The sequence below is a fragment of the Panthera leo genome, chromosome B2 (genome assembly GCF_018350215.1).
Source record: "Panthera leo isolate Ple1 chromosome B2, P.leo_Ple1_pat1.1, whole genome shotgun sequence".
Taxonomy (NCBI): Eukaryota; Metazoa; Chordata; class Mammalia; order Carnivora; family Felidae; genus Panthera; species Panthera leo.
In genome coordinates this window covers 20,703,884-20,730,321 of record NC_056683.1, presented here as the reverse complement: position 1 = coordinate 20,730,321, position 26,438 = coordinate 20,703,884, and the positions used below count along the sequence as shown (strand labels likewise).

Sequence of the window (26,438 nt, the reverse complement as noted above, 5' to 3'; positions counted from 1 at the left end):
GTGCTGTCTTAAGAAGCCAAGCCAAGGCCGAAACGAAGCGATGAATCACAGTATATGGCCCCAAACCCTCGGGATGCCTGCTCTGGCTTACATTTGGTCCTGTCTGTGGACCCGTGGCCCGTTTGTGAACAGAAGGTGTGTCCCAGCTTCCAGCAGCTGCCTTTGAAAGTCATGTGTCTGCTGAATGTCTATATTACAGCAATAAGAGAAACTATTCCTGTTGTTCCTCTGTTAATACAGGCGGCATTGATTTAACAGTTGTTTTTGCTTTTATTTAGTTAAAGCATCAGGTCAGGCCTTTTATATGATTGTAAAACAGACAGGCTTAAATTAGGGTGTTGATTAGATCGTCCACACTAGAGATGACCTCTCAGCCTTTGCTACCTCGCGCCCACTTTGGGTGCCTCCAAGAATCCTCTGTACTTGAAACCTACGCGCGGCCGAGGCAACGCCTCCCTGGAGAGGGAGGGTGAAAGAAGGGGGCGGGCCTATTTAAATACAGGCGAGACGCGCCTCTTCATTGGCTGCCAACCTGTCTGTTACCCAAGAGGGCAGGGACTCTCCGGGGCTGGAGTGCGGTACCTGAGCGAGACGCGCACCAGAAAGCCCACGTTGGCCGCTGCGGGGAGCGCAGCTCCGAGAGGCGGGAGTCTGCGAATTCTCGCGCCGACGCCGCGGTCGCTGCTCTGCGCACGGGTCCAGTTCCCTCCCATTCCCTCTGCGGGCGGTGTTTGCGGGGCAGCCGGAGAGCTCAGAACGGAAAGCAAGATCCTTGCCGCCTCTGCTTGGGGGGTCGAGCGGCACGCGGAGATTTTGAGGGGGGCAGCGACAGTGCCCGAGGGCGGAGGGCGCGGAGTTTGTGAGCGGGAAGGAAGTTAAGCCTCGCGGAGAAGACTGGCATCTCGGGACGCCTTGTCGCCACGGCCTGGGCCCCACGGCGGAGTAAACTTCACCGCGGCTGTGCCAGCCAAGGAGAGGCGTGCGCGGGGATGATGCCGGGCATCCCCCCCAGCTGGTGAGCCGCCCGGTCGCCCCGGGTCCCACACAGCCGCCCCGGAGGGCGCGGGACAGCGCACGTGCGCGGGGCAGCGAGGCCCGAGAGTGACCGCGCCGTGACCCGCCCAGGGGCCAGGGCGCGGGCTGCAGCGCAGTCCCGACTCGGACGCACCTGGCCCGGACCTTGCGCCTCCAGAGACCTGAGCCGGAGTGTGGGGCTCCCCTCCAAGTGGTTCTCCGGGTGATCGTCCTCTTCGCCTCCCCTCCAGCCTGGGCAATTGGGGGCGCCCCAGAGGACGATGAGAGATAAGGACTGAGGGCCAGGAAGGGGAAGCGAGCCCGCCGAGAGGTGGCGGGGGCTGCTCACGCTAAGGGCCACAGCGGCAGCGCTCCGGCCTCGCACCGCCGCTCCACGCCTCGCGGGGCCCGCGGGGCCAGCCCGGCCGGGCGGGGATGCTGGGGCGGAGGGCGCAGTGGCTGTGCTGGTGGTGGGGGCTGCTGTGCAGCTGCTGCGGCCCCCCGCCGCTGCGGCCCCCCCTGCCCGCCGCCGCCGCTGCCGCCGGCGGGGGGGCGCTGCTGGGGGACGGCGGGAGCCCGGGCCACGCGGAGCAGCCGCCGCCGCCGCCGCAGTCCTCCTCGGGCTTCCTCTACCGGCGGCTCAAGACGCACGAGAAGCGCGAGATGCAGAAGGAGATCCTCTCCGTGCTGGGGCTCCCGCACCGGCCCCGGCCCCTGCACGGCCTCCAGCAGCCGCAGCCCGCTGCGCTCCCGCAGGAGCAGCCTCGCGGGGAGCCCCCTCCCGGGCGGCTGAAGTCTGCGCCCCTCTTCATGCTGGATCTGTACAACGCCCTGGCAGCCGACGACGATGAGGACTGGGCGTCGGACGAGGAGAGGCGGCAGCCCGGGCCCCGAGGAGGGGCCGGCTCGTCTCAGCCCCGGCAGCCGCCCCCCGGCGCGGCGCACCCGGTCAACGGCAAGAGCCTCCTGGCCTCGGGACCCGGCGGCGGCACGTCCCCACTGACCAGTGCGCAGGACAGCGCCTTCCTCAACGACGCGGACATGGTCATGAGCTTTGTGAACCTGGGTAAGGATCTAGGGTAGCGTAACGACGAGAACTCCCTCCCCTTAACGGTCTCCCGGGCCCGGGGAGGGAGGCGAGAGGGTGGGGGGAGCCCCTGGCACGCGGGGCCCTGCTGGCGCAGCGGGGACGCGAGGGCAGGCGGGCTGCGCTCCCTCCACCTGCGCGGCGGTGGGCTGCACGTGCGCTCCCCCGCGCCGCGGGCGGGGCTGCGCGCTGGGGCTGCGGGCGGCGGCGGGCGGGTTCGGGGCGTGAGGCTGCCGGAGTGCGGCGTCCGAGCACACTCCGCGCTTTTTCCAAGAACGCCCGGCCGGGGCCAGGTTCACTCGACTTTAGCAGAAAAGTCCCGCCCGAGCCGTAGCCAGCTGGGAAGGAGAAGGCTCTTCAACACTCCTTCCCCTCCTGATTTTTTGTTTGTTTTTTGGTTTTTTGCACCCTTAAAGCTCTGAGTACCAGTTTCCCAACCGGGACTTTTAGGGAATCTGATAGCGATTTAGAACTTTAGAAACTTGACATGATTGTGCTAAGTGGTATCCAGGGAATTGGCGGAGGAGGAGAGTTGCAGAGGAAGGTGTCAAAAGGACCTCGTAAGGCACGCCAGACGGGGTTCGCGCGGGTTTGGGACCGGACCCCCAGCCCAGCTGGGGTATCCCGTCCAGGGCCCTAGCTCACATGCCTTTGACCACTGCCCCCCCAAAGGCTGAACTTTTGATAACTGCTGCCCAAGCCGCACGGGCAGAGAAAGGGTGCGGGTTAGGGGCCGGGGTTGGGCGCTGAGCTGGTCTGAACTGGTTGCCAGGCAACAGAATGGAAATTCAAGGGCGGCTAAATCGGGCTCCGCCACAAATGTTCTGTGGCAAACCCGGACGGAGTCACATAGCCTTTTTTTCTCCGAGTTTTCTCATCTGTAAATGAGAACGGTGTAAAGCAGACTTTTTTTTCAGGATCAGTGCCTCCGATCTATGCTACTCTTCATTCATAAATTCACTCCGCGTAGGCGAAGGGATGTAGGGGACGCCGTCTGGGCTGGGAGGAATGGGGGTGCGGTAGCCACGCCAGGGGTGGGGTCTCCGCGGACGTCCTTTCCCGTGTGAGACGCGTGGCCCTGCCCACGCCCCAAAGTGGGTTACCGGACACTTGTCCAGACCGCGTCAGAGATGTACGGACATTTGACATCATTGAGTGACAACTATGTGAAATATTTCGGCGAGTTATTTACAAGTATGTCTATGAGATGACTCTCAACTCTGCTGAGCTTTGGGGGAAGAAAGGAGTGGGGGCCCAAGGGGGAGGTCAGATTGGCCTCCAACTGGTGCAGAAATCCTCCTGGGAAATACATGAAACAGAATCTCACAGGGAGTGGAGGCTCAAGGCCTGCCAATCTTGCTATTTGCAGTGCCAGGAATTCTGATTGGACAAGAGTTTTCACCATTTATTGGGACCACAGCCAAGGTTGAGCCATCTCCAGGAAGCACTCTGAGGCTTCTCATTGCAGTCAGTAAAGTTGGCGGGGGAGGGGCGGCTCAGAGGCTGGAGCTCTTCTGTCTTCTAACTTGAGCGCTTCTTCTGGCTCAGTGAATTCCACCTCTTGCCATCTCCCTCCCCTCAGTTTCCTGACAGCCTTGGGGAAATGTTTTATTGCCTCTTGGGGTAGTCCCAACTTGGACAAAGTGGAAAAAGAATGGTACTTCTGGCTCCTTCACGGAGAATCATGTTAGGGTCTCCAGAAACAGTTCCTGGGCTTAGACCATGGTTCTAACCTTGGTTGGCCATTGACATCACCTGAGGACACTTAAAGACCTAAGGGATGCTGAGGGGCTGCTCCCCAGAGCAGTTAGATCAGAGTCCGTGAGAGTGGGCTCTGGCATCTTTTTTTTTTTCTTTTTTCTTTTTTTTTGAAGAGTCTTTGGTTTTTCGGATGTGCCACCATGGTCAAGAAGCACTGAGACATGAGATCCTAATGTTTGAAGGAAATCAGATCATCCCAGTGAGAAGAGCAATGCTTCCTTATGTCAGTGGCTCCCAACTGTTGCTGCACATTAGAATCACCTGGGGGCTGTTAAAAATCCTGGTGCTCAGGTGGAACCCCCCCATCAGTTAAATCAATGTGTGGGGTGGAAGCCAGGTATCCCTCGTTTCAGAGATTGCCCAGGTGAATCCATTGTTTGGGAACCACTGCCTTAGGTGGTATTTGAAATTGTTAGAGTTGGCCAGAGGCCAAGTTTGTAAAGGGCGGTGACTTTTAATGTGTTTAAGGACCTCTGAATTCTCATTCCTTGCTTGTCTGACCTTTCCTAGTCTATAGGTTAACATTGGTTCTGAGTCACACTGCTTGAAGCTGGTTGTCCACTAATCCTGTTAAGGTGATGGCTTAACATAGTATCTCTTAACATAAGGGAAATTTCGAGGTCCAAAATATACCACTGAAAAATTCGAAGAGAATTCAACAGTAGTGTAATTTCAGGCCTGGGATAGGCTAATCTGGAACTGGAAGAGATTCCTGGGTAGGGAACTTTGCCCCAAGCCCCTCCAATCATAGCCCTGGGCTTTCCGACTACAAGTCCTAACTGCCTGTAGGTCCGGTCCTGGACTCCACATGGGCAGTTAGAGGGGGAAAACTTTTCCAGGTAAGTAGAATCCAAGTCCCTGCCCATGCCCAAACCATGCCACCTGCCAGTCCAGAAATTCTATCTAAATCCATTTAGCAGTAAGAAAGAGAATTTCATAATGAGAGGCTAAAATGTGGTTAAAAAAATCTGATCATCATAGCTCTGAGCATAAGGACAGTTTACTGGAAGAAAGTACTATAATTGCTTAGCAATGTGGATTCTCTAAATCAGGATGTTGGGAGAATTCTGCAGATTTCCATGTCCACGGCGTGTTCGCTGCTGCATTACATGACTCATTTGTTAAAGAACCTACAAGAAGATACATGTTTTGAAGTACTTGGATACCTAGTGGGGTAGGTTAGGTTTATAAACAGAGTACAAGAGAAAGTATTACATGGTGGTAAACATCTTTCTTCCCTGGGACCTGGGAATAATTTACTCATGAAATACATTTGAAACAACCTGAACCTTGTCAGCCAAAGTGGCTATCAGAAGTATCAATCAACAGAATTAACCCCCCCCCCCCCCCCCCCGCCCCCGCACATCCCAAATGCTGGTCATTTGACCAGCTCACTACTGTTTCTTTGTTTTAAACTCTCTGTGGGTGAATAGGCTGGAGATGTGTCCAGCCTCCCTAGTGCAAACCGGCTGGTGTAGAGGCTGCCTGGACTAGCCCAGTGCACTCATGAACCTGCATTCAATCAGGGCCACCGATGCCATTTTTTACTTGTTTTCTAATGCTAAAAATGTCTTGGCAGTCTAATAAGCAAGCCTGCCAATTTGGTGACCTTGGAGAAGTATCCTGAAGTATCCTTGAGGTCTTAAAATTCGCCTTCTTAGAAAAGCGTTCTCTAACCCCTCTATAGAAATTAGTGCCCTCCCCACCCCCACCCACTTCTTTACTGTCACAACACCCTGTTTATTTCCTTGGTTGCACTTCTCACAGGGGGTATTTTTTAAATTCTTCATTTAAACTTCTTATTTCACTAATCTGGAAGGTCTGATCATTTATAAATGGTGTACCTGATTTTTATTAAGTCAAAATCATTTGAATTTGAAGTAAAGACATTTAGGACATTGAGGTTGATGGTATTCGATGTATATCATAATACTTTAATAATCTCTTTAATTAGTTACCCATGTGTATATTTCTAATGTGCATCACATTTGAGAGTAGTGGAAGGGTTTCTGTAGATCTCTGCATTTCAGACTTCATTTAGTTTGAATTAATGAGGTGTTGATCTCCAGATGCTAGAGTAAAATGAAATAAAAAAAAAAAACCAAATTATGCTCAGAAAAGGGAATCAGTATGTATTAGTACAAGTAACAAGAAACTTATTGTACTAAAAATACTGGCAATCTTCTGAACAAAATTACCCTTGGGAAACATAAATTAGAAGAAAAATGGAATACTCCCTACTTGTATTTGTAACCAGATACACTGTACTGTCTCTTTCTCATAAACATAGGATCAGTGGTACTATTTTTCATTTAGGCTGTCTGTACTTAAGATTTTTGTTAGCAGAAAATAAATCCCTGCCTGCAAGCTACTCACAGCAAATATAATTTGGAGAATTTGTTTGCAAGAGTGTGATTCAAAGAAGCAGTCGATGTTCTAAACAGATTTCAAATAGTAAATGTGAAATTCAGTGGTATTTCAGCAAAAAAAAAAAAAAAAAGTTGTACAAAGTGTTCTTAAACTCAGATCAAAGGGCAAGCAGATATCATTGTTTAGACCTCAGATGGTGTTTCCTCTGGTCGTCCTTCTAAGAATGGGTATAAATCCTTTTTAAATGTGCTGAATCATGCTTAGTTCCTCTACTTAAGAGCTTACCTCTGATTAGCATGGAGGAAGGATTCCTACTGATATTAAAAAAAAAAAAAAAAAAAAAAAAAAAAAAAAATCTGTGTGGGGGGAGGGGAGACGGACTGAGTTCAGCACTTTATTCAACATGTACACCTTGTCTTCAGAATTTAGCTACTTTTTTTCTTATTTTTGTTTATTTTTAATGTTTGTTTACTTTTGAGAGAGAGAGAGAGTGTGAACAGGGGAGGGGCAGAGAGAGGGAGACACAGAATCCGAAGCAGGCTCCAGGCTCTGAGCCATGAGCACAGAGCCCAACGCGGGGCTTGAACCCACGAACCGTGAGATCGTGACCCGAGCAGAAGTCAGACACAACCAACTGAGCCACCGAGGCGCCCCCAGAGTTTAGCTACTTTAAATGTTGGATTTCAAAATAATATTTTACTTGGATGTGGGGGTTGGATGGGTGCATGCTGGGTATCAGAGGTGTATACAGCCGACTCAGAGGTGACAGCGCTATCATCCTTGGCTCACCCTTCCTCTGTTGAAGGAGCTGAGTTAGGGAAAATGAAGAGGGTAAACATTTCTTGGATCGTTCACCAGCTTTGTCTAATTTTTTTCACAAGTCCGTCCTTTGCTTCCCATCGTGTATTTAAAAATGAATGAATCCATACAATGCTTATTCTAATAAAAAGCCTTTATAGCCTTCTCTTAATTTTTCTATTTTGAGCCTCCTCCTGCTTCCCCTCCCCCACCCCCTTGTTTGAATTTTAGTTTCTTTCCAATCCCTCGGTGCTTCCAGCAGGGGAAGGAAAGCAGGCAATACAGATTTTAATCAGGTGATTGTGTTCCTGACTAGAAGCTTCCATGAATACCTAAGTAAAAGTAGTAGAAATCAGTAGAGAAACTAAGAGATGAGCAGTTTACAGCTGTTACACATTAACCTTTCGGTCCCACCCTCCCTTGTGGTCATTTCACAACCCAACCAAGAGCCCAACAACATGGCTGCCCTGGCCGCAGGGTGTCACCCAGGGGCTGGTATGACCCAGCTGCTGACTTCTCTTGTGTTCTCACAAAAAGCTGACACATTCTTCTTTGTCTGTTTTCATCATGACAGCTCAGCTGCTTTTATTCAAGCGCATTCTCTCCTCATATAACACCCTTACTGCCTCTCTAACACCCTGACTGTGCTCACTTCTAACTCTTGCCCTCTGGAAATTTGGAAGCCAGAAAATGGCTCCAGTCTTCCCTGGAATATAGGAAAGTGGTGACAATTGAATTAAGGAGAAGGAAAACCATTCTCATTAAATTTTTTTTTAATGTTTATTTTTGACAGCATGAGTGGGGGAGGGGCAGAGAGGGAGGGAGGCACAGAATCCAAAGCAGGCTTCAGGCTCCGAGCTGTCAGTACAGAGCCCGACGTGGGGCTCGAACCCATGGACCTGAGCCGAAGTCGGATGCTCAACCGACTGAGCCACCCAGGTGCCCCTAACCATTCTCATTTTGATGAAAAATAGAGTCACTAAAGAACCAGGGCCATCACCCTCTAAAGTTTTTGAGAGTGCCAGAAATTCTTAGAACTCAGAGGTGTTCCTGTTCATCTTCCACTGGAAGCATTGGATTTTCCAGTAGTTCACCGAAGTTGATTGGATTTTTCGTTCAGTTACTAGTGTTTGGAAAATACTGTTCTCCATCATTTTTCCCCACCTTAAGTGTATAGTGTTTCATTCTGCTATGGATAAAATTAGAATCTGGAGCTGGCTGGGGGCACAACTCCCTTCCATAACATTGTTTTATCTGGGGAAACGTGCCTGGGCAACAGACACCCCATTTTAAAGCAAGGTTTTCACTATAATTGATAGGGAGTTTGGGATTAGTGGTAAACTTGTTTTGTAGATCATAGAATTTAGAACTTTAAGGGTTTTTTTTTTGCATATCATCTACTCACTTATGTTTGCAGTTAAATTTGATTTATTCAGGACCAATTCCTCTTCACTGTTGTTACATCTTAAGACTGAGGGACAACCACAGAGAGATCCTAATGCATCAGAGGAACAGGGTCATGGAGCCCTCTATCAGGCAGGAGTGGATAATTAAGGAGAAATTACAAAAGCTTGCCAGAGCACTGTGCTAGGCGAGAAGTGGGGAAGCCCAGATCTGAAAACTTGTGGGTTTTCTCTCCATGGGTAGCATTGTCTCCTAGAACTCTGCTTTTAGAAAAGAAAAAGCAGCGCAGGTCTATAAATATCACCTTGTTTGGCATGCTGAAGCACCGCGGACCCCAAAGAATTGTTTTCTGCTCTGAAAGTGAGTTGAAAACCAGGTTGCTGTGAGTGGCATTGTTCCACTGATGTCTGCAGGCACTGATTCTCTTCCCGCCCTTCCCGTGTCCATTATGAAAATGATTGAGTCCATAATAGAAATGATATCTAAATGACATCAGGTAATTCCTTGATTGGTCCCCACGGCCTTGTTATCTCTAACTCTGTCCCAGATGACCGGGTAGAAGACTCTCCTCCAAAGCATTTTTGCAGAATGAGGCTCTGGTTCCGAGCAGGAGAGCCTTACTGACTTTCAGGTTCATGGGCATACGCCCTTGATTACTGATCCTGCTGGATAGGTTGGGATTGTCCTAGGCCTGAAATGTACTGGCTCCGTATTGCTGATTTTATGTTCAGATTGTTTTCTCATCATCACAGAGCTCAGTGGGGGTGGGGGTGGGGGCGTGGGGTGGGCGTGTGTAGTTGCTTTATTGCAGGCAGAAAACAGTGTCTCCAAAGCAGAGCCAAGCCGTGAGCCCTCCTCATGCTGAACTTTGATATCCGCCTCGATCCTTATTATGACTCTCCTGCCACTTACCCTTTTCACCTTGTCCAGAATGTGACTTCCAGCCTTTAACATCTGTGTGTGTTGATTGTTGTTCCTGTGTTTACAGTCTTGTTGGTTTCCTGTGCATGAACATGGGCTGGCAAAACATTCTGATGTGCGTATTAGAGCATGAACCAACCATATCATTGGTGTGAGCTATTTTATGTGCTGATTAGGTTGGGAGATTTTTATAATTGGCCTTGCTTAAGTCTCTGAGACCAGTTATTTGCTCTCCCCTCTTTCAAATCTGTGAATTACATTTAAATATTAGAGAGCTTTGTAAACTACAGAATTAAGGACTAAAAGTTTTACTTGACTTTGGTTTTTCCAGATTTTATTTGAACACTCATGTAAGAGTATGTTAACAGAGAGGTTGTACATTAAAAAAAAAACACTTTATTTTTGTAGAGCCGTTTGAGGTCTGTAGCATAATTTAGTGGGAGATCTAGAGATTTCTCATATATTCCCCGCCTTTGAATGAGTAACTTCTGCTGTTGTCAACATCCCACACCTGAGTGGTGCATTTGTTATACTTGATGAACTGACCTTGATCATCAGCACCCAGAGTTCATTTTTCACATTAGGGTTCATGCTTGCTGTTGTACATTCCCTGGGTTTGGACTGATGTATGAGGACAAGTATCTGTCATTACAGTGTTACGCAGGGTCGTTTCACTGCCCTAAAACTCCTCTGTGGAGAAGCTGTACATGTAACCAGAAAAACAAATCAATGGGAATATGAAAATTCAAAATATGCAGAGCTTGTGGGGAGAAAAATAAAATGCTTTTGTTGAATAATGTTTTTGTGGTTTTACCACATTGGTGTAGAAATAAGTGATGTTGATAGACTCCATGGGCCTTATTTTGTGCTTCTGTGTGTTGACCCCAAATCCATTAGAAATCCCTCCCCCACCTTTTTTTTTTTTTTTTTTTTTTTTTTTAAGTCTGGGAGTTTAAAAATCTTTTTTCCTCCACATACTTTCATTGAGGTGTCTGTCACCATAGTACCTAGACAATCCCTTAGGCAGAGATATGAGCGATTAAATTTCTCCCTGGCTTGTGCCCTGTTTGATCCACACTCTGCAGGATTTGGGGGAGTCATGCCTAAAGAATGAACAAGAATTATAGGAATTCTGTGCTTGTAAATTATTGAAATTTGGGGGATGGTTAGGGGAGGAATGAAGTTTTTTTTCCCTTCCTTTCTGAAAACGTATTAAAACGTAGTGTGATTTTGGATTGAGAAACTCACAAAAATATGCTTTACTGGCCCTAGAGGCAGGGTCAGGGGACCTTTAAAGGTTTCCTCAGGAGAGACTGTTTAGATCAGATTAAAACTAAATTAATAGAGACTCCATAAATCCAGAGGTCTTTGTAAGTGGTCTATAGATTAGGCTTATTTGCTTTGAACTGTTTTCTGTGAGATAGAGCTACACAGATTAATGGTAAATAAGAAAATGCAATACCAGTATAAGCAAGGAACATGGTAACTCTAAAAGAGTGCAATTGAATAAAAAGCGATTTATTTGAGATATTTTGGGAACTTGTGGGCGTTTTTTTTTTTAACGAGCATTCTACAGGTGAGGCACTTTGTGAATTCTCACCACTTCTCATACAGTTCTCCATTTTAGTGGGGTATTTTCTCACTGAATTGTAGCTAGATCCCCTTGCTCCCCCCCTTCCCTTAAGAAACCTCTCAAAAAGAGGGATGATCTGGGGGCCATGGCTGTATCCACGGGCTTGAGAAAATTAGCTTTGGCCCATAACCGCTGAGTTAGGATGTGCTGTGGTTTAACTACCCCTCTGGTAGGATACAAGTTTGATCGAGCCCTAAGTGAAATGATACCATAGGGTATAGGACTAAGACTCAGGGTAGGTAATAGTGAGGAGGACATAGGTACTGCAGCTAAAAATATTTGGAGAGCCGCATTTCTTCCGGGGGCCTCAGAACAGGTCTTTGCATTTTTATAGGGTCCATTTAGTGTGGAATCCCTGAACCTCAGCTTGGAAAACTGCTGCCACAAATCTGGCACCTCGGTTATTTCATCTGCTGAATTGAGGGTGTTTGACCTACCGTTATGTGTGCACATTTGTGTCATCATTATACGATGTGGAAACTAACATAGCTGCAGGCATGTAGGTGGTCCCCGGTGCAGGTTGGTTTCCCTCTTTCTCTTTCACTTTTCCCTTCTTTTCTTCCCATTAGTAAATTTAGCAACTCCATTGCATTTATTTCCTGTTTCCTATCTGTTCTTTTCTCAGTGTTGGTGCCCTTGGCTGTCACTGACCTAACATGGCAGATTGTATGTATCTCCACGGAGTCTGGTGGTTTTATACCGCCAAAATGACTCCTTGCCCTCTAGAATGGTTATGTTGCGGGTTTTCTTGATGGTGCTGGGAAGTGCTTAGAGCACTTCAATACAGAATTGAGGAAAGAGTGTGTGGCTAAGAGTTAGGAAGCTTGAATTTTAGTGCTATTCCTTTTTATAATACCTTGTTGAAGTCACTTACCCAAATTTATTGGTCTCTTGCCTTGTAATCTATCTTATTTGTACAACATGACAGCACTGGCTAGGTCAGCATTTTCCAAATAGTGTTTCAGGGAACACTACGTCTCCAGGATGTTCTGCAGAATATCATGGAGAATATCATTTATATCCTAGTCCTGAGATTTACAAATCCATCAGCAGGTTGAAGCTCGGACATGCCCAGCAGTGATGTCTGCTGATTGATTTGCTTGAAGAAGAGCGTTTTCTTTGAATTGACTTTTGCTCTGTAACCACTTTTTGTGTCTGCCCCGGGCGTCTGTGCCCCCAGATCCACTCCTGACCCTTTCCCTGGTCTTCTGTGGATAGGGTGTGGGACCGCAGGCAGCTGCTTTTCTAGTTGTTCCTTGCTCTTCTGTGACTCCAGCTCTTTCTGGATGGGCTGCCTTATTGTTCTGCCTCCCGCTGGGGGCCCTGGACGCTCTCCTTCCTGGGGGTGGAAGTGGCTTCGTGCTGCTAATCTGCAGGCTGACTCACCATCACCTGTTTGACTCTGCCACCTGCTATCTATGCCGCCATTTCTCTTCATTAAATTCCCTCTGTTGTAAACACTTGCGGGGATTTTGCAAGTATTGGTTGGACTCTGATGGCTAGGACTTCTTAATCCAGTGAAACACAGAGAAACTCCATATTAGATATTGTCTGAGCTCCATGCTAGGAGTGTTCCCTGTTTGTATTTCTCTGATTCTTTATTTTTTTTTTAAACAGCTTTCTTGAGGAATAATCAATGTAGAATAAGCTGCATATTTAAAATGTACAATTTGATGAGCTTTGTCATACACATGCACCTACGAAACCATCACCACGATCAAGATGGTGAGCATATACTGAGCTGTTCTTTTAAATAATTGCCTATGCCAGGGAATGAAATAGTCCTCACACACAGGAACTTCAGTGAAAATTCCCATTTTTCACGGATGACGTTGCTCTTCATGCATGCATCTTACAGGCTCTGAACACCCTTCAAGGAATTTGCTGAAGATGTTTGTAAGTGGTTATCTTGGATCGGAGAACCTTGGGGTCAAGTCTTCCTGGGGTCAAACTTGCTCTTTGCAGCTGTGATTGGCTTTTATCCTATATCTCACCTCCCATATTTATTTTAAGAAATAATAATAAAAATAGGTTGAATATCTTTTTCCAGTTTTGAAATCAAGCCTGTAGGGGTACTTTTGGGTTGTTAGTGATCCTGTTGACATCTTGTTTCTAAATACTCAAGTTTAAAAGATTTGATCCTTCTGGAAAACATCACAAAGATGCTTTCCTGTGTTTCTGTTTTACATTCTGGCAATTTACGCAGGGCACAAGTCCAAGAAATTTATGAAAGTAGACTCCAATTTACCCCCAACTTTCCCCCCTATGCTCATCCTTCTCCAAATGTTCTGTAAGCTGAAGTGGAAACTGCATTTTTTTTTTTTTTTGCAAGAAAACATAAGTATTGTATTTCTTTATGGCCTTTGCCTGGAAGAATGACTGATGTCACGTACAATCCTATTATCTCCCACAAGGCAACAACTGAGACTTTTACACGGAACATTAGTAGACAGTAAGGGGAGAATTTAGAGAAAATTATTTAGAGCAGCGTTAATGTTCCTAATAGCAGCAGTCAGGTGATGGAAGATTTTCATGAAGTTACCTGACCACACCCTGACTCCCCACCAGGGAGTCCTCATCATGCTGCTGTCCCAAGTCTTCACCTTGACTCCACAAGACTTTTGTCACTTGGACACTTTTTTTTCTCCTTGCTCTCTAGTCCCCTTGAAAAATTCTCTTCTTCCGTAATACTGCTTGTTTCCTCTTCATTCTGTTTCTGTCCTGCCCACACCTGCTGTGTTTTGGGACATTTCCTGAAACGCAGCAAAAGATGCAGAAGGTTTGGCAGGTGGCGCTAGGCATCCATGTGGGGCTGAGATAGCCACAGGGCTGGGGTCGGGGGGTGGGGGCAAGGGAGCACACACTCAGGCACAGGATTCAGGGGATCTGTGGCCACAGGGCACAATGACAGGCAGGTGCCAGGCTTTCGGGTGACCCGCCGCAGCGGTGCGGTGGCCTGGGGGTTGAGTGGGCCACGGTAATGGGGAGCCCCGCAGCTGGTGTAGTCAGAGGGCCAGATGTCAGCTGCGGGGAGGTCTGCCAGCGCTGAGTACCTGTTCGTGTGTTCCCTTCTGTTTTTGTGCCCCGTGTATTCGGAGTGTGGTCCAGGCACAACGCGGCATCAGAATCGTGTGGTGCAGTGCACCTCAAGCTGTCTTTGCATGAGAACTAGCTTTTTTGTTTGTTTCTGGGGGTGTATACTTTCTTAAAGTCCACCAAAAACGAGTTACTAGAAAAGTGAAATGGCAAAGCACCCTTCCGCCCCCCAGTATATACAAAATCAAGCCTCAATCTTTAACTATTGGATTCCATTGGTGTGAAATGATCAAATTGCTGTAAAACTGAACAGCCTCCCCTTCTGTACTTGTTGTGGGCCGGTGACAGTGGGTGGCTCAGACCTAGCGTGTTTGTGAGCAAGCAGCTTCTTGGACCCTGTCCTTCCTGGGCATTTGGTGTGGGAATCTATGTGTCAGCACGCTGGCCGGGAGGAGTGAGTGGGCCAGGGAGGAGCACCTGGGAGCCAGGCACCCAGGTACAGCATTGATCTCCTCCTCCCACATCCAGCCAATCGCCAGGCTTTCTGTTTGAGCTTCTGAGATAGCTCTCACTTCCATCTCTTTGCTCCATTCTTTTCCCACGTTCCCCGCACAAGGTCTCCATGATGTTGGCCTAGACTTGTGTGCTGTCACCTCTGCAGCTAACCCACCCTTGCATGGCCCCCAGAGGGTCCTCTTGCTCTATAGCAGGTGTGGCCTGTTCTCTGTCCTCCACCCCTTCCCTGGACCCTCTCAGGGTGCTGAATGACGCCCGAATGCCAGCCTGACTCCCACCCCTTCCAGCTTTACCTCCCACACTCGTCTTGGTGTGTGCGTGCCCTCCTCAGGCTCACTAACTGCTATGTGATTTCCTCCTCCAGGCCTTTCTCTCCGGACTTTTAACGTTGACATTGCACAGCTGCCGATTTCCGCATTCTCTGTTCTGTCTGTTCTTCAAGCCCCGGTTCGAATGCCATGCTGTCATGGGAGCCTTCCTGACATCTGCTCACCCACAGGCCATGACTCTTTGGAAGAACGTTTGGAGCCCGGTGACCGGGCACTTTCCTTAGCGCAGAACGCCAGACGCGTGTTTGCAGATGAGCTCCATGTGGCTCACAGGAAGGATCTGGGAACCTTGAACTCCAGTGTTGGCTCGGCCACCTACCAGCTGTGTGGATTCGGGCAAATCACCTTCAGCACCAGCTTCTTGGATTCTTGATCATGTAATATTTTATTCACCGTGACACCCCCCTCCCCCCCACCTGCAGGTAACTAACATGGTACCTTACCTTCGTTGATCCTGAATAAGTGCCCACTGGATGAATGAAAGTCAGTTTGTCCAAAATAAAGTTGGTGTGTGCATGTCTCCTCTCCCTCCCTCCCTCTCTCTCTCTCTCTCTCTCTCTCTCACTCTCTCACTCACTCACTCACTCACTAATAACACCAAACACTTGAGCAAGAGAATGATAAACTGTGAAATATTGTGCAGATATGAGGAATGCTCCTTCTTTCTGTTCACAAAAGCAGTTCTAAAAAGGGACCTTGCCTTCTCCTCTCACAGTTAATGTTCTGTGACTTTCTAGATGGTTTAGGGAAAAAAGACCTCAGGAAGAAGAAAGATTATTTTCCCTCTTTCTGATGTCATTTTGACTTTAATATGTATTAGTAGGAGAAAGAATGGCTACTAAGTCTAAATATAAATTTCCTGGTCGTGCCCCGCAGAAAGCTTGCATGCGAGGAGGCGGGACTCTGGCAGGTGCCGATCCAAAATACGTATCTTGTCAGCCTCTACTGTAGGCTCGATGGCTTGGCTTACATCGTGAAGGTGTTAGACACTCTGTTTACGTAAGGGCTGAGGAGGTGACATAATGTCTATTGAAGCTAAGTCACTTAGCTCCCCATTAGGCAACAGGGAGCATTTAAAACCTGAAAACAGATCAAAGCTGTGGGCAGGGTTGAGATACCCCTGCCCAGGAGCAGCGAGGTCTGGCCAGGGGGAGGGTGGTCTCTTGGGTTGGTTGCCGGAACAGACGTGCATTACTGCCCCACTGTATTTCCAGACCATTGGTGAAATGAATCCAGCAGAATTCAACTCTGAGCAGCCGATCCAGAGAGACTGCTTAAGTGGGCACAAGTGTGTCCAAATAGGTTGGAAAAAATGTCAAATTAGAGTAAGCACCTACAAGATGTGATGTTTCTCCTTTTATAGATGGTTATAAAAATTGTTTAAAATTAAACAGCTCTTCAGTACTTAAATTATGTGTAATGAGACAGGTAGGTCCTGGAACAAAAAACATTTTTCCCCCCTTCTCCCACTTAAATTTTGCTCTCCCTCCTAGAGTATGCAAGACATAAACACTTTTATTTCCAGGAAATATATTAGCCTTAGGTTGAGGGGAGATATATTAGCTCTAGGGAGGGACACAGAGTTGATACAGGCCATAAAACTAGCAGACCCCGCTCTCCTTCATATTTTATTTGGGGAATTGCAAGAGTGTAGCCAAGAGAGATGTGAAATAACCTCAGATTCCTATTTGTAAGTGATAATATTCTGTATTTTTTAATGTTTAAGACCTGTATAAATGTGGAGGAAGGTATGTTTTATAGTATATACTTCCGTTACCTGACCCCCACCCAATTAGGTAGTGTTTTTTTTCCCCTCAGCTTTGTTGAAGTATAATTGACAAATAGAAATTGTATATATTTAAAGTATACATCGTGATGACCTAATAGAAGTCACTGTGAGACGATCACCACACTCAAACTAACTGACATATCCGTCATGTTATGTAGTGGCCATTGTCTGTGTCTGTGTGCTTTTGTGATGAGAACCCTGGAGATGTACCCTTCTAGCACATTTCAGGTATACAGTGCAGCTTTAACTGTAGTCACCATGCTGTCCATTAGATCTAGAACTCACCATGGGTAACAAGCTTTGTATCCTTTGTCCAATACCGTCCCATTTCTCTGCCCTTCCCCCCACCTCTTCCCTGAGCCACAGCTTCTTTGAGTTTGACTATTTTATTTTTTATTCAAATTTTTTAAAATATTTATTTTTGAGAGAGAGAGACAGACAGACAGAGACAGAGTGGGAGTGGGAGAGGGCAGAGACAGAGAGGGAGACACAGAATCCAAAGCAGGCTCCAGGCTCTGAGCTGTTAGCACAGAGACTGATGCGGGGCTCGGGCTCACGAACTCATGAACTCATGAGATCATGACCTGAGCTGAAGTTGGACGCTTAACAGACTGAGCCACCCAGGCGCCGAGTTTGACTATTTTAGATTCCATATATAAGTGATACAGAATTTGCCTTTCTGTGTCTCACTTATTTCATTTAGCATAATGTCCTTCAGGTTCGTCTATGGTGTGCCAGGGTTTCCTTTTTTAAGGCTGAATAATACTCTATTGTGTATACCACATTATTTCTATCCATTCATCTGTCCATGGCCACTTAGATTGTTTCCATATCTTGCCTGCTTAATTTTTTATTTTTATTTTTTGGCTCTGTTTAGGAATAAGTAATAGTGTATAATGTTGCATTATTCAGGACTTAGAAGGTTAAGGTGTCTTGGCTATCGTAATATCTGTCGTCTTATGTTTTCCCTATTTGACCGGCTCTTGTTAGAGTCACAATTTATCTTGTGTCTGTAATACATCATCTAACTTTTTTCCTCTTGGTGTGGGATGTGGGGTGATGTGAGACACTTTTCTGAAGCGAATGAGTCATCCCTTCGACTTTTTTTTTTCTCTCACCTGCGTTTTCAGGACAGTAGACATGCTTGCTCATTCTCATGCACTTGATCTGTCCCTCTCATTAGGTGTTAATATTTTTGTGACCCTTCTGGTGTTTGGAGCCTGGCTCATAGGAAGCTGAACTCAGAATCGAAACTTCTCTTGAAGTGCCACCTTGCATCACTAAAACCACAGAGACAACCGGGATAGCCCCGTGAATGCTACAAAAATAAAATATGTCACCAGAACATTTCGCTGGAATGAGGGATTTATTTCCATGATTCTCTAAGGTCAACTATGGTACATGCTTTTTCCTACTGGGCAGCAAACATGGTTTACCAAACTCTTACCTAAGTGCTTTTCATGTACAATTCCACAATGAATTCTTGGCTTTCTTCATGTTGATTTCTGCAAATATTTTGATTTACTTCTACACCTTTTCTGAGGACGCAAATTCCAAGTTGCGATTCACCGTTTAATTTTGGCCAACGTTTTATTGCAAAAAATTTCAAACAAATAGAAAAGCAGAAAGATTTTATAGTGATTATCTATATACCGCCCCCCTCCAGAATGCAAAAAGATGTATTTACAACAGGATCCCATCTAGCACATGAAGACAAAAGTATATGGGTTCTATTGTCACATCCTTTGACATTGTGGGAGATCCAGTGACAATGTGCCTCTTACCAAACGGAGTCTGAGGCACTGGGTGACACACCCTGACGAGAACGTTCCTTAAACCCAGGGAGTGTTTTCAGTATTAGAAATGACGGATTTAATGTGGATGTCCAGTGTGTTGATGGAGCTCTCTCAACACATCAGGCCAAGTGCTGACTCCAGTAGGGAAGGGAGAGGTGCCGTCGTGTCCTCCAGAGAAAGGGGCAGATGTACAGATGCCTGACCCTGACCCCAAACAGAATTTGGTGGTGCCTGTGATAGAGCTAAAAGCGGAATATTACGGGCATGCCAAGGAGGATGTGATTAATTTATGGAGGGACATGAATTTAGGCTGAGGGTAGAAAGAAGAGTTGGCTTTCTGCTGGTGGATGTGAAAGGCACTGTCATTCCAGACTGAGGAGACCAGGCAGGGGATGGCGGTGGGGCGGTGGGTCCAAGGGCAGGTGGGCCTGGAGGTGCTATGGGACTTGGAGGAAGAGGAGGCTGACAAGGCAAGCTAAGACCAGACTGTGGGGAACACTGAAGCAGTTCTGAGGAGTTTGGATTTGATTTTGTAGGCAGCGAGGAACCATTTTCAGTCAGGCGGTGGCATGGCTGATGTGTGCTTAGGAAGGTATTTCTGGTAGCAGTGTGGAAGAGGCTGCACAGGGGGAGACCAGCTAGGACAATTTTGCAGTCGTCTAGGTAATCCGCCCCCCCTCCATTTGATCTGTATCTGCAGCATCTGAAGGGCTTTTTGAAATTTTACAAGTATTTTGCATTTTTCCTTTCCTCTAGTTAGGTTTAGAATGTTTAATGAAGAAGGGAAATTAGGTGACAAATTCATGAATAGCACCTAAGAGATTATAACTTGTGGAAAAAGTGCCACTTCCAGTAACTACGCTCCGAAGGGTTGGGATTTAAATAGACTTAACCTGGTCTTCCTGGAACCCTTTCCCTCATTTCTCCTTACAATTAAAAGCAGCGGTTTGTGAGCCTAGAAGTGTGGTCAAGGCTCAGAGAATGTTTCCATTTTTGAAACTAATTGGCTCAAGAGGAGGCTGGAGAGTCGTGAACCAAGCCTTGTTCACAGGCTGCTCGGCCCAACGGGACTGACCAGATCGAAATTCAGCTCGCTTCTCCACCAGGTTTGTCTCCATTCCGTTGGCCAGCCCACACCTGTGGCAGGTAGCATGAAGGATCCCGTGTCCTCTCCTGGGGCTGGGAATTAGCCAGTGTCAATTCAAGCAGGTGACAAGCTCTCCTCCTTTCGACTTCCCTAATTCATCACGTAAGGACATACTCCTAAGAGTTTTTGACCACAGTGTATAGTTCACAAAACGTCATTACCTCAATACATAACACCCAGGACAACCATGTGTATGAGAGATGGGCTAGAGAGATGTGACCACAGTTGGTGTCCATATTTGCAGCACGCGGGGCTGCCATAGTATTTGCCCCCCCCCCCCCCCCCCCGGTTTGCCTAGGGATATATTACCTTGCATGGCAAGAGGGTGTTAAGATTGCTGAACAGTTGACCTTAAACTCGGGAGATTATCCTGGATGATTACTCACATGGGCCCTTAGAAGAGGAAGGTAGAAGAGGCGAGAGGGGGTCATCCCCCTGTTGCTGGCTTTGAAGATGGAAGAAGGAGCTCAAGCCAAGGGCTTCAGTGGCCTGGGCCCTCAACCCACAGCCAGTCAGGAAATGGGGACACCAGTTCTGTGACCGCAAGCAGCATAGAATGAGCACAGAAATAGATTCTCCACTGGAGCTTCCAGAACGGAGAGCATTTCTGCTGACACCTTGGTTTGAGCCCAGTGAGGCCCATGTCAGACTTCTGACCTATGGAACCGTGGTGGTTTTGAACTGCCAAGTTTGTGGTAATTTGTTAAGGCAGCGATAGAAAAATGAATGTGGTGTTTTCTATAGAGGGCCTTGATGATGTTCTTGTCCCCTTGGAAATCCCTTAATAAGTGATGGGATGGCGGTATTCTGGGAGAGAAGGAGGGTTACACCAATAGTTGCTAGAGGCATGCTGCCTGTGTTTGAATATGGGCTTTATCCCTTAGTTGGGTGGGCATTAGGTCAGTGTCTTCTCTGTGCTTCCGTTTTGTCACCTGTATATACAGGAAATAATAATTGCATTTAGTTCTTAGGGTGCCTGTGATGCTACATGTTACAAGCTTAGCACAGTGCTTGCTACATTTTAAGTGCTCGGTTATAAGCCATAGCATTTGTTTGCAATAAGGGGCCATTACAAAAAAATCTTTATTTTCTTTGCCTGTGATACTATTTGACACATCCTCTTCTTCTGTGAAGAAGAGGAAACCATAAAAAACTGGGAAGCACTAGGTAATAAATATTAAGTTCTTCTGGAATGCACAAATACATTATGTAGTCTCTGGAATTTAAGGTAACGTTTATGAGAGACTTATAAAGCTAAAGCACCTTGCCAATGTAAGATAAAATAAATCAGGACGATTGGGAGCTCCACCAATTGTGACCACAAATATCCTATAAGTTAGCTTAGTGCCTATGGTCAGCTTTTGAGTGGGTGGAGATTTTTGCTATTGTTAAAGCTACCCACGATGAATGATGAAGATTCCCTGTCAGTGTCTCAGTCCAGTTCCGTAGGGCTATAATTTTGAAATGCCACAGTCACATAATTTCCATAGTCTTATAATTTTCTTGTGCCTATTGATGGCTCTAGACTGCAATTGATGGCCCTTGATTTCAAGTGTGCTACTGTGTTATGATGATGTCCTAATGCTGGTATCCACAGAAGATGAGCCTGTGGGAGATGAAAAAAATTGCAAATCCCGACATCCTTTAGCCAAAGCAGAGATCCTAGTAAAATAGAGCAAGCATCTAGTTCCACCAATTCCCTCCTCGATGCTGCTGGCCTTCTGTCCTTCATGGTGAGAACTTATAACATCCTATAGATGCTCGCTGACCATTGTGTGCTTCGTCTACCGAAGGCAATCATGGATGAGGCGCTGTGCCTCCAATGGGGAGCAGTGGGATGTGGGATAGGTATTTCATGTTATTGGTATGCTTTTCAGAATATGAAGCTGTGCTTAGATCAAATTGCCAGTGTCAGGGAAATTCAGGTTTGTTTTTTTTTTTTCTTTCTCTCTAACGTGTGTGTGTGTGTGTGTTTTTTAAGTTTATTTATTTTTGAGACAGAGAGAGACACAGCATGAATGGGGGAGGGTGAGAGAGAGAGGGAGACACAGAATCGGAAGCAGGCTCCAGGCTCTGAGCCATCAGCCCAGAGCCCGACGCGGGGCTCGAACTCACAGACCGCAATATCGTGACCTGAGCTGAAGTCGGACGCTTAACCGACTAAGCCACCCAGGCGCCCCAACTTGTGTTTTATGAATACTGAGTTATTGTAAATGCTCGTGTTTTCATATTCTTTGGTCACTAGGAAACTCAGAGCTATTAGTATTGATTGATCTGTGGTATTTATTTTCCTATATTAGCCTTATCTTCTTGCCCTTCCCCATTTCCCCTTTTATTCCTATTTCCACATCTGCTTAATGTTTATTCTATAAAATTGTATTTCTGTAAATTGTCTCAAATCTATTTTTAGAATTAAGGGAGAAGCAAATTACTGTTCAAGATCAATAATAAGTTGTCAAGGACACCATTTCCTGTCGTCAGGGAGCCAGTACATCCCACACCTATTCTGTGACCACACCTTTGGGACTCTCCTCTACAGAAATCGCCTACACCCTGGTATGTCACTCTGAGTGTAGGGCTGGCGTCTTTTGCCAAGTGGTTATGTGTCACACACAGTCCTCAGGGCACATGGGACAATGTGACATTGCCTGGCTGATTAACTTTGAAGGCAAGCTTGAGTTGACTTTAAACGTTAAGTGTGTCCCATGGATAATGGGCATCAGAATCATTTGAGGAACTTATTTAACATGCACAATCCTGGGCTTCCCTCCTAGAGGGTTTGATTTAGTATGTTTGCTCTGAGACCGAGGAGTCTGCATATTAAGAAATTTTGTTTAAAATTTTTTTTTCAAATTTATTTATTTTTGAGAGACAGAGACCGAGAACAAGTCGGGGAGGGGCAGAGAGAGAAGGAGACACAGAATCCAAAGCAGGCTCCAGGCTCCAGGCTCCAGGCTCCAGGCTCCAGGCTCCAGGCTCCAGGCCCCAGGCCCCAGGCCCAGGCTCCGAGCTGTCAATACAGAGCCCAACGTGGGGCTTGAACTCACAAACCATGAGATCATGACTTGAACTGAAGTCGGATGAAGAAGTTGTTTTTAATCAAGTGGTTGGTGAACCATACTTTGAGTGGCACTGCCTCAACAGGGTGGGTAGGATTTAAAGAGATGAGGGCGGGCCGGCACCTGGGTGGCTCAGTAGGTTGAGCATCTGACTTCAGCTCAGGTCATGATCTCGCTGCTGGGGAGTTTGAGCCCCGCATCAGGCTCTGTGCTGACAGCTCAGAGCCTGGAGCCTGCTTTGGATTCTGTGTCTCCCTTCTTGTCTCTGCCCCTCCCCCAACCATGCTCGCTCGCTCTCTCTCTCTCAAAAATAAACATAAAAAAATTGAAAAATTGAAAAAAAAGTAGATGAGGGGTGCCCCTCAGATGCTAGAGCTAGCCCAAGAAAGGCACAGATCACTGTGGGCAAGGGCAGGTGACAGGCGGGGGGCTGAAGTGTGGACACCATGTGTGTGTAGGGCACTTTCCCTACTGCCAGGGCCACCTGTCTGTCCATCCACTTGAACACTCGGGTCCCTATTGTGTGCTGGCTGCTTTGCCAAGTGCCAAGGACTCTAAAGCACATAGGCCGTGCTTTGCCAGCAGCAGAGAAGAGAGAGGCTTGATGTGTAGATAGAGGACTTCTGGAGCGTAGCTGGCACTATGATAGAAATCTACTTGGAGTGTATCAATTAGGGAATGATAAGGACAGGAGGAGGAAGCAGAGGGATCCTGAAACAAAATCAGATGTTTTTCTTCAAAGTTTACGAAATTGTACAATGTGGTGATTCAGCTTGAGAGTCCCCAGAGTGACTTCTGCAATAACAGGTAATTTTTATTGGGCGGTTTCCTTGTGTTCTCTCTGCCTTTCTGCTGCTTAACTAAGGGAACTAAATGTAGGGAACTAACTAGGTGTATCTTGACATTTTTCCAGGTGGTTCGAGAATTTGAAATTAAAAAGATACCTTTGATTTTTTAAAATTCTCTATTCTTTAAAAACAAAGTTAACATTCTTTACTGGAAAGAGGAACTTAATAAATGGGAAGCTTTTTAATAGCCTGGCTGCTATTTATTTCCTTTTAAGTCTGGTATCCGAGGTCCTCAAACACTTTGAGGTTAAATGTCGGGTGACTTCCTTACTCCATTCCTGCCCCCAGTTCTGCCGTGCCTGAGCTCTAATTCTCTCCACCTTGCATGCCTTCTCAGATGGCATCAGCTAGAATGGTGGATGGATCCATGTCAGGATGCTGCTTAAGTTACTCTTAACTTAGAGCCAGAGCGAAAATGCTGAACCTACTTGTGCTTGCCCATAACCCAAAGCCTTGAATGTTGTTGGATTGCTCTGTACTCAGCCACAGTAAGCTCTGTGCCTTTGATGTCGCGTAAAGGCGGACTTGACCAAGTGGTATTGCCTCCTGCTGATATGTAGGTGAAAGCCAACACCATAAAAATGAACATTTCGCTGAGAGTGCTCACTCTACTACCTGCGAGCCCAGCCAGTCATGCTGCCAAATTGGTCAAAGAATTGGCCTGAGAATCACAAAGAGTGTTCCTCTGGCAGAGGAATGGAGCCCAGGTCAATCTCATGGGGCTCCCTAACTAAAATGTAGTAGACCTGTGAAACACGTTAATTGCAAACTTAAAAAAGCCCTCTTAATTTGCCATATTGTGAAAGCAATTTGGCTAAGAAATGAAAAACACTGATGAATCTTTGACTTTTTAAGCCTTACCTTATTTCTCCAGGAGGCCACCCACCTGGATTTCTAGAAAACAATACTCACTGTTCTAAAAGATCCTAACAGGGAAGCAGATATTTAAGAGTATGTAATGGTGTTGACACACACATTCTCTGCCCAAGAGTAAGATTGCGGAAAGATTTGGCAATCTGGATTACACAGAGACATCATTAAATTATATTTACAAATCTCTGTGGAGCAATCATAGCATGTGAAGAGCTATAATGGCCTCAGAATTAGACATGGCTTCTGTCCAGCAGAGTCACTTCTGTGGGCCCATTACAGGCAGACTGGCCACCAGAAGATACCCAGGGCTCTCCTTTTCAAGACACGTGTTTTCTTTTGATTCTCTTAGGTATAATGTAAGACGTTTTTCTTTGTAAGTCAGGTGAGACTATTTTTCAAGAAGTCTAATGTGGACTTCTGTGCAATGATAGCCTAAAATGATGCAGAATCCCAGAAGTGATTTAAGAAACCATTCAAGGGGTGCCTGTGTCCCTTTCACCACAGTTCTGAGACAGTGAGCATCGTCAGAGTTGCTTAAAGCCTTCCAGTTACAGGGAGCTCACTACTTCGCAAAGACACTTCATTTAAATTTTGTACTGTGGTCGTTGATAACTGTCTGCTCAGTTTTTCCACCTCCTTAACAAGTCTTGGTACATGCTAATGCTTCTAGAACAAGGGTTGGAAAATTTTTTTCTTAAAGAACCAGATAGTAAATATTTTTGGCTTTGCGAGCATGGTCTTTTCACCCCTGTTCAAGTCTCCTACGGTAGTGAGGGAGGAGTAACTTAACATATGAGAGACTGTATCCCGATGAAACTGTGTTTACAAACCAGGTGGCTGGCTCATGGGCTATGGTTTTCTGGCTTCTGTTCTAGAGCTATGGAATCTAGGTCCTGAATGTGAGTTACTTAAACTTTAAGTTCTAGGCTGATTTTCACCTGTCCTGCTTGATGAATTATTGGAAGGTCCTTCTAAATTCTTTAAGTCCTAGCAATGAATTTGCGAGTGGAATTATCTCCTGTTCTAAATGTATTATTATGGGATTTAAGATCATATGCTCCTTTTGAAAAGGAGTAACTTTGATACTACGTAATTTTTCTTGTCAGGAAGCCATAGCTTCAAGAAAGTGCTGCTGGCATTCAATCGCTGGGCTTTTCTGGTTGAGCCGTTGGCAAAGTGGAGATGAGGAAGATTCAGGTGGACAAAAATCTTTGCCCCCAAAGTGTGGCATGTTTTTAGGGTTCTGAGTACAACTATCCTTTGAGAGCCATGGATTATAGTTTAGATGGATACACAGCAACAGCTACATGAAATCTTGCTCACATGGTTTTTACCCTTTCCTCTTGCCCTTTGGGTTTTCTTCTTTGCCAGTTAGCATCCTCTGTAGGGCCATGGTGGTGCCAGAGTATTGTCTGGTAGGCATAATAAACACCTACACCTATAGCTCAGAGGATCAAGAAGCAGGGTCGGCCGGGAGTCAGAGCGTATCACACTGCAGAAGCAGGTAATATTGAGCACAGAACTTCATTTTTAAGATTTTGCATTATATATGGTAAGAGCACTGCTGTTAAAAAAAAATACTGGTCTGAGTCCAAAGTAATTTTAGGCATTAAAGAAAAGGATTCAGAACATTTTAAGTAATGGTTATTAAAGCCAGTCTTGACCTCAATCACGCACCTGCTACTTAATTGATCAGATGGTCACTGGCAAGCCCTGTCTCATCCATATTAAGTAACTTTGCCCTAATCACCCACCAGCCTTTTCTTGGCATTTTTCTCTGGAGAGGAAAAGTACATGAGAGAAGGCTAAAAACTCAGATTCGGTGGGAGAAATTGTTCCTGGCTAAAATGAGCTTATGTATTTGGGGGACACGGTTCTTGTTCCCTGCTACAGAAAGTGTGGTTTGCCTCACTAAGGAGCTTGTTAGAAATGCGTCATCTCAGGCCCAATTCTGTATCTTTTGATTCAGAATCTCAGAAGACCCCTAGGTGATTCGCTTTGAGAGCTGCTGATCTTGGTCACAGCCTTCTTCACAGAGGTAACACAGCAAGGTTATC

General features: G+C 46.4%; 1 protein-coding gene and 1 long non-coding RNA gene across 2 annotated transcripts in view; both read left to right on the top strand.

The window, feature by feature from the left end:
- Nucleotides 1-1,356: 1,356 nt before the first annotated feature.
- Nucleotides 1,357-26,438, top strand: part of BMP6 (bone morphogenetic protein 6) — a 159,197-nt gene continuing 134,115 nt past the window's right edge. Inside the window, exon 1 of the mRNA XM_042937950.1 lies at nt 1,357-2,080. Within this exon, the coding sequence (XP_042793884.1) occupies nt 1,450-2,080 (631 nt within the window). The 5' untranslated portion in view covers nt 1,357-1,449. The remainder of the gene's footprint in view (nt 2,081-26,438) is intronic.
- Nucleotides 16,339-18,005, top strand: LOC122219587. The gene is made up of 2 exons (XR_006202454.1): nt 16,339-16,948; nt 17,842-18,005. It is a non-coding gene; the product is annotated as an uncharacterized LOC122219587 (long non-coding RNA).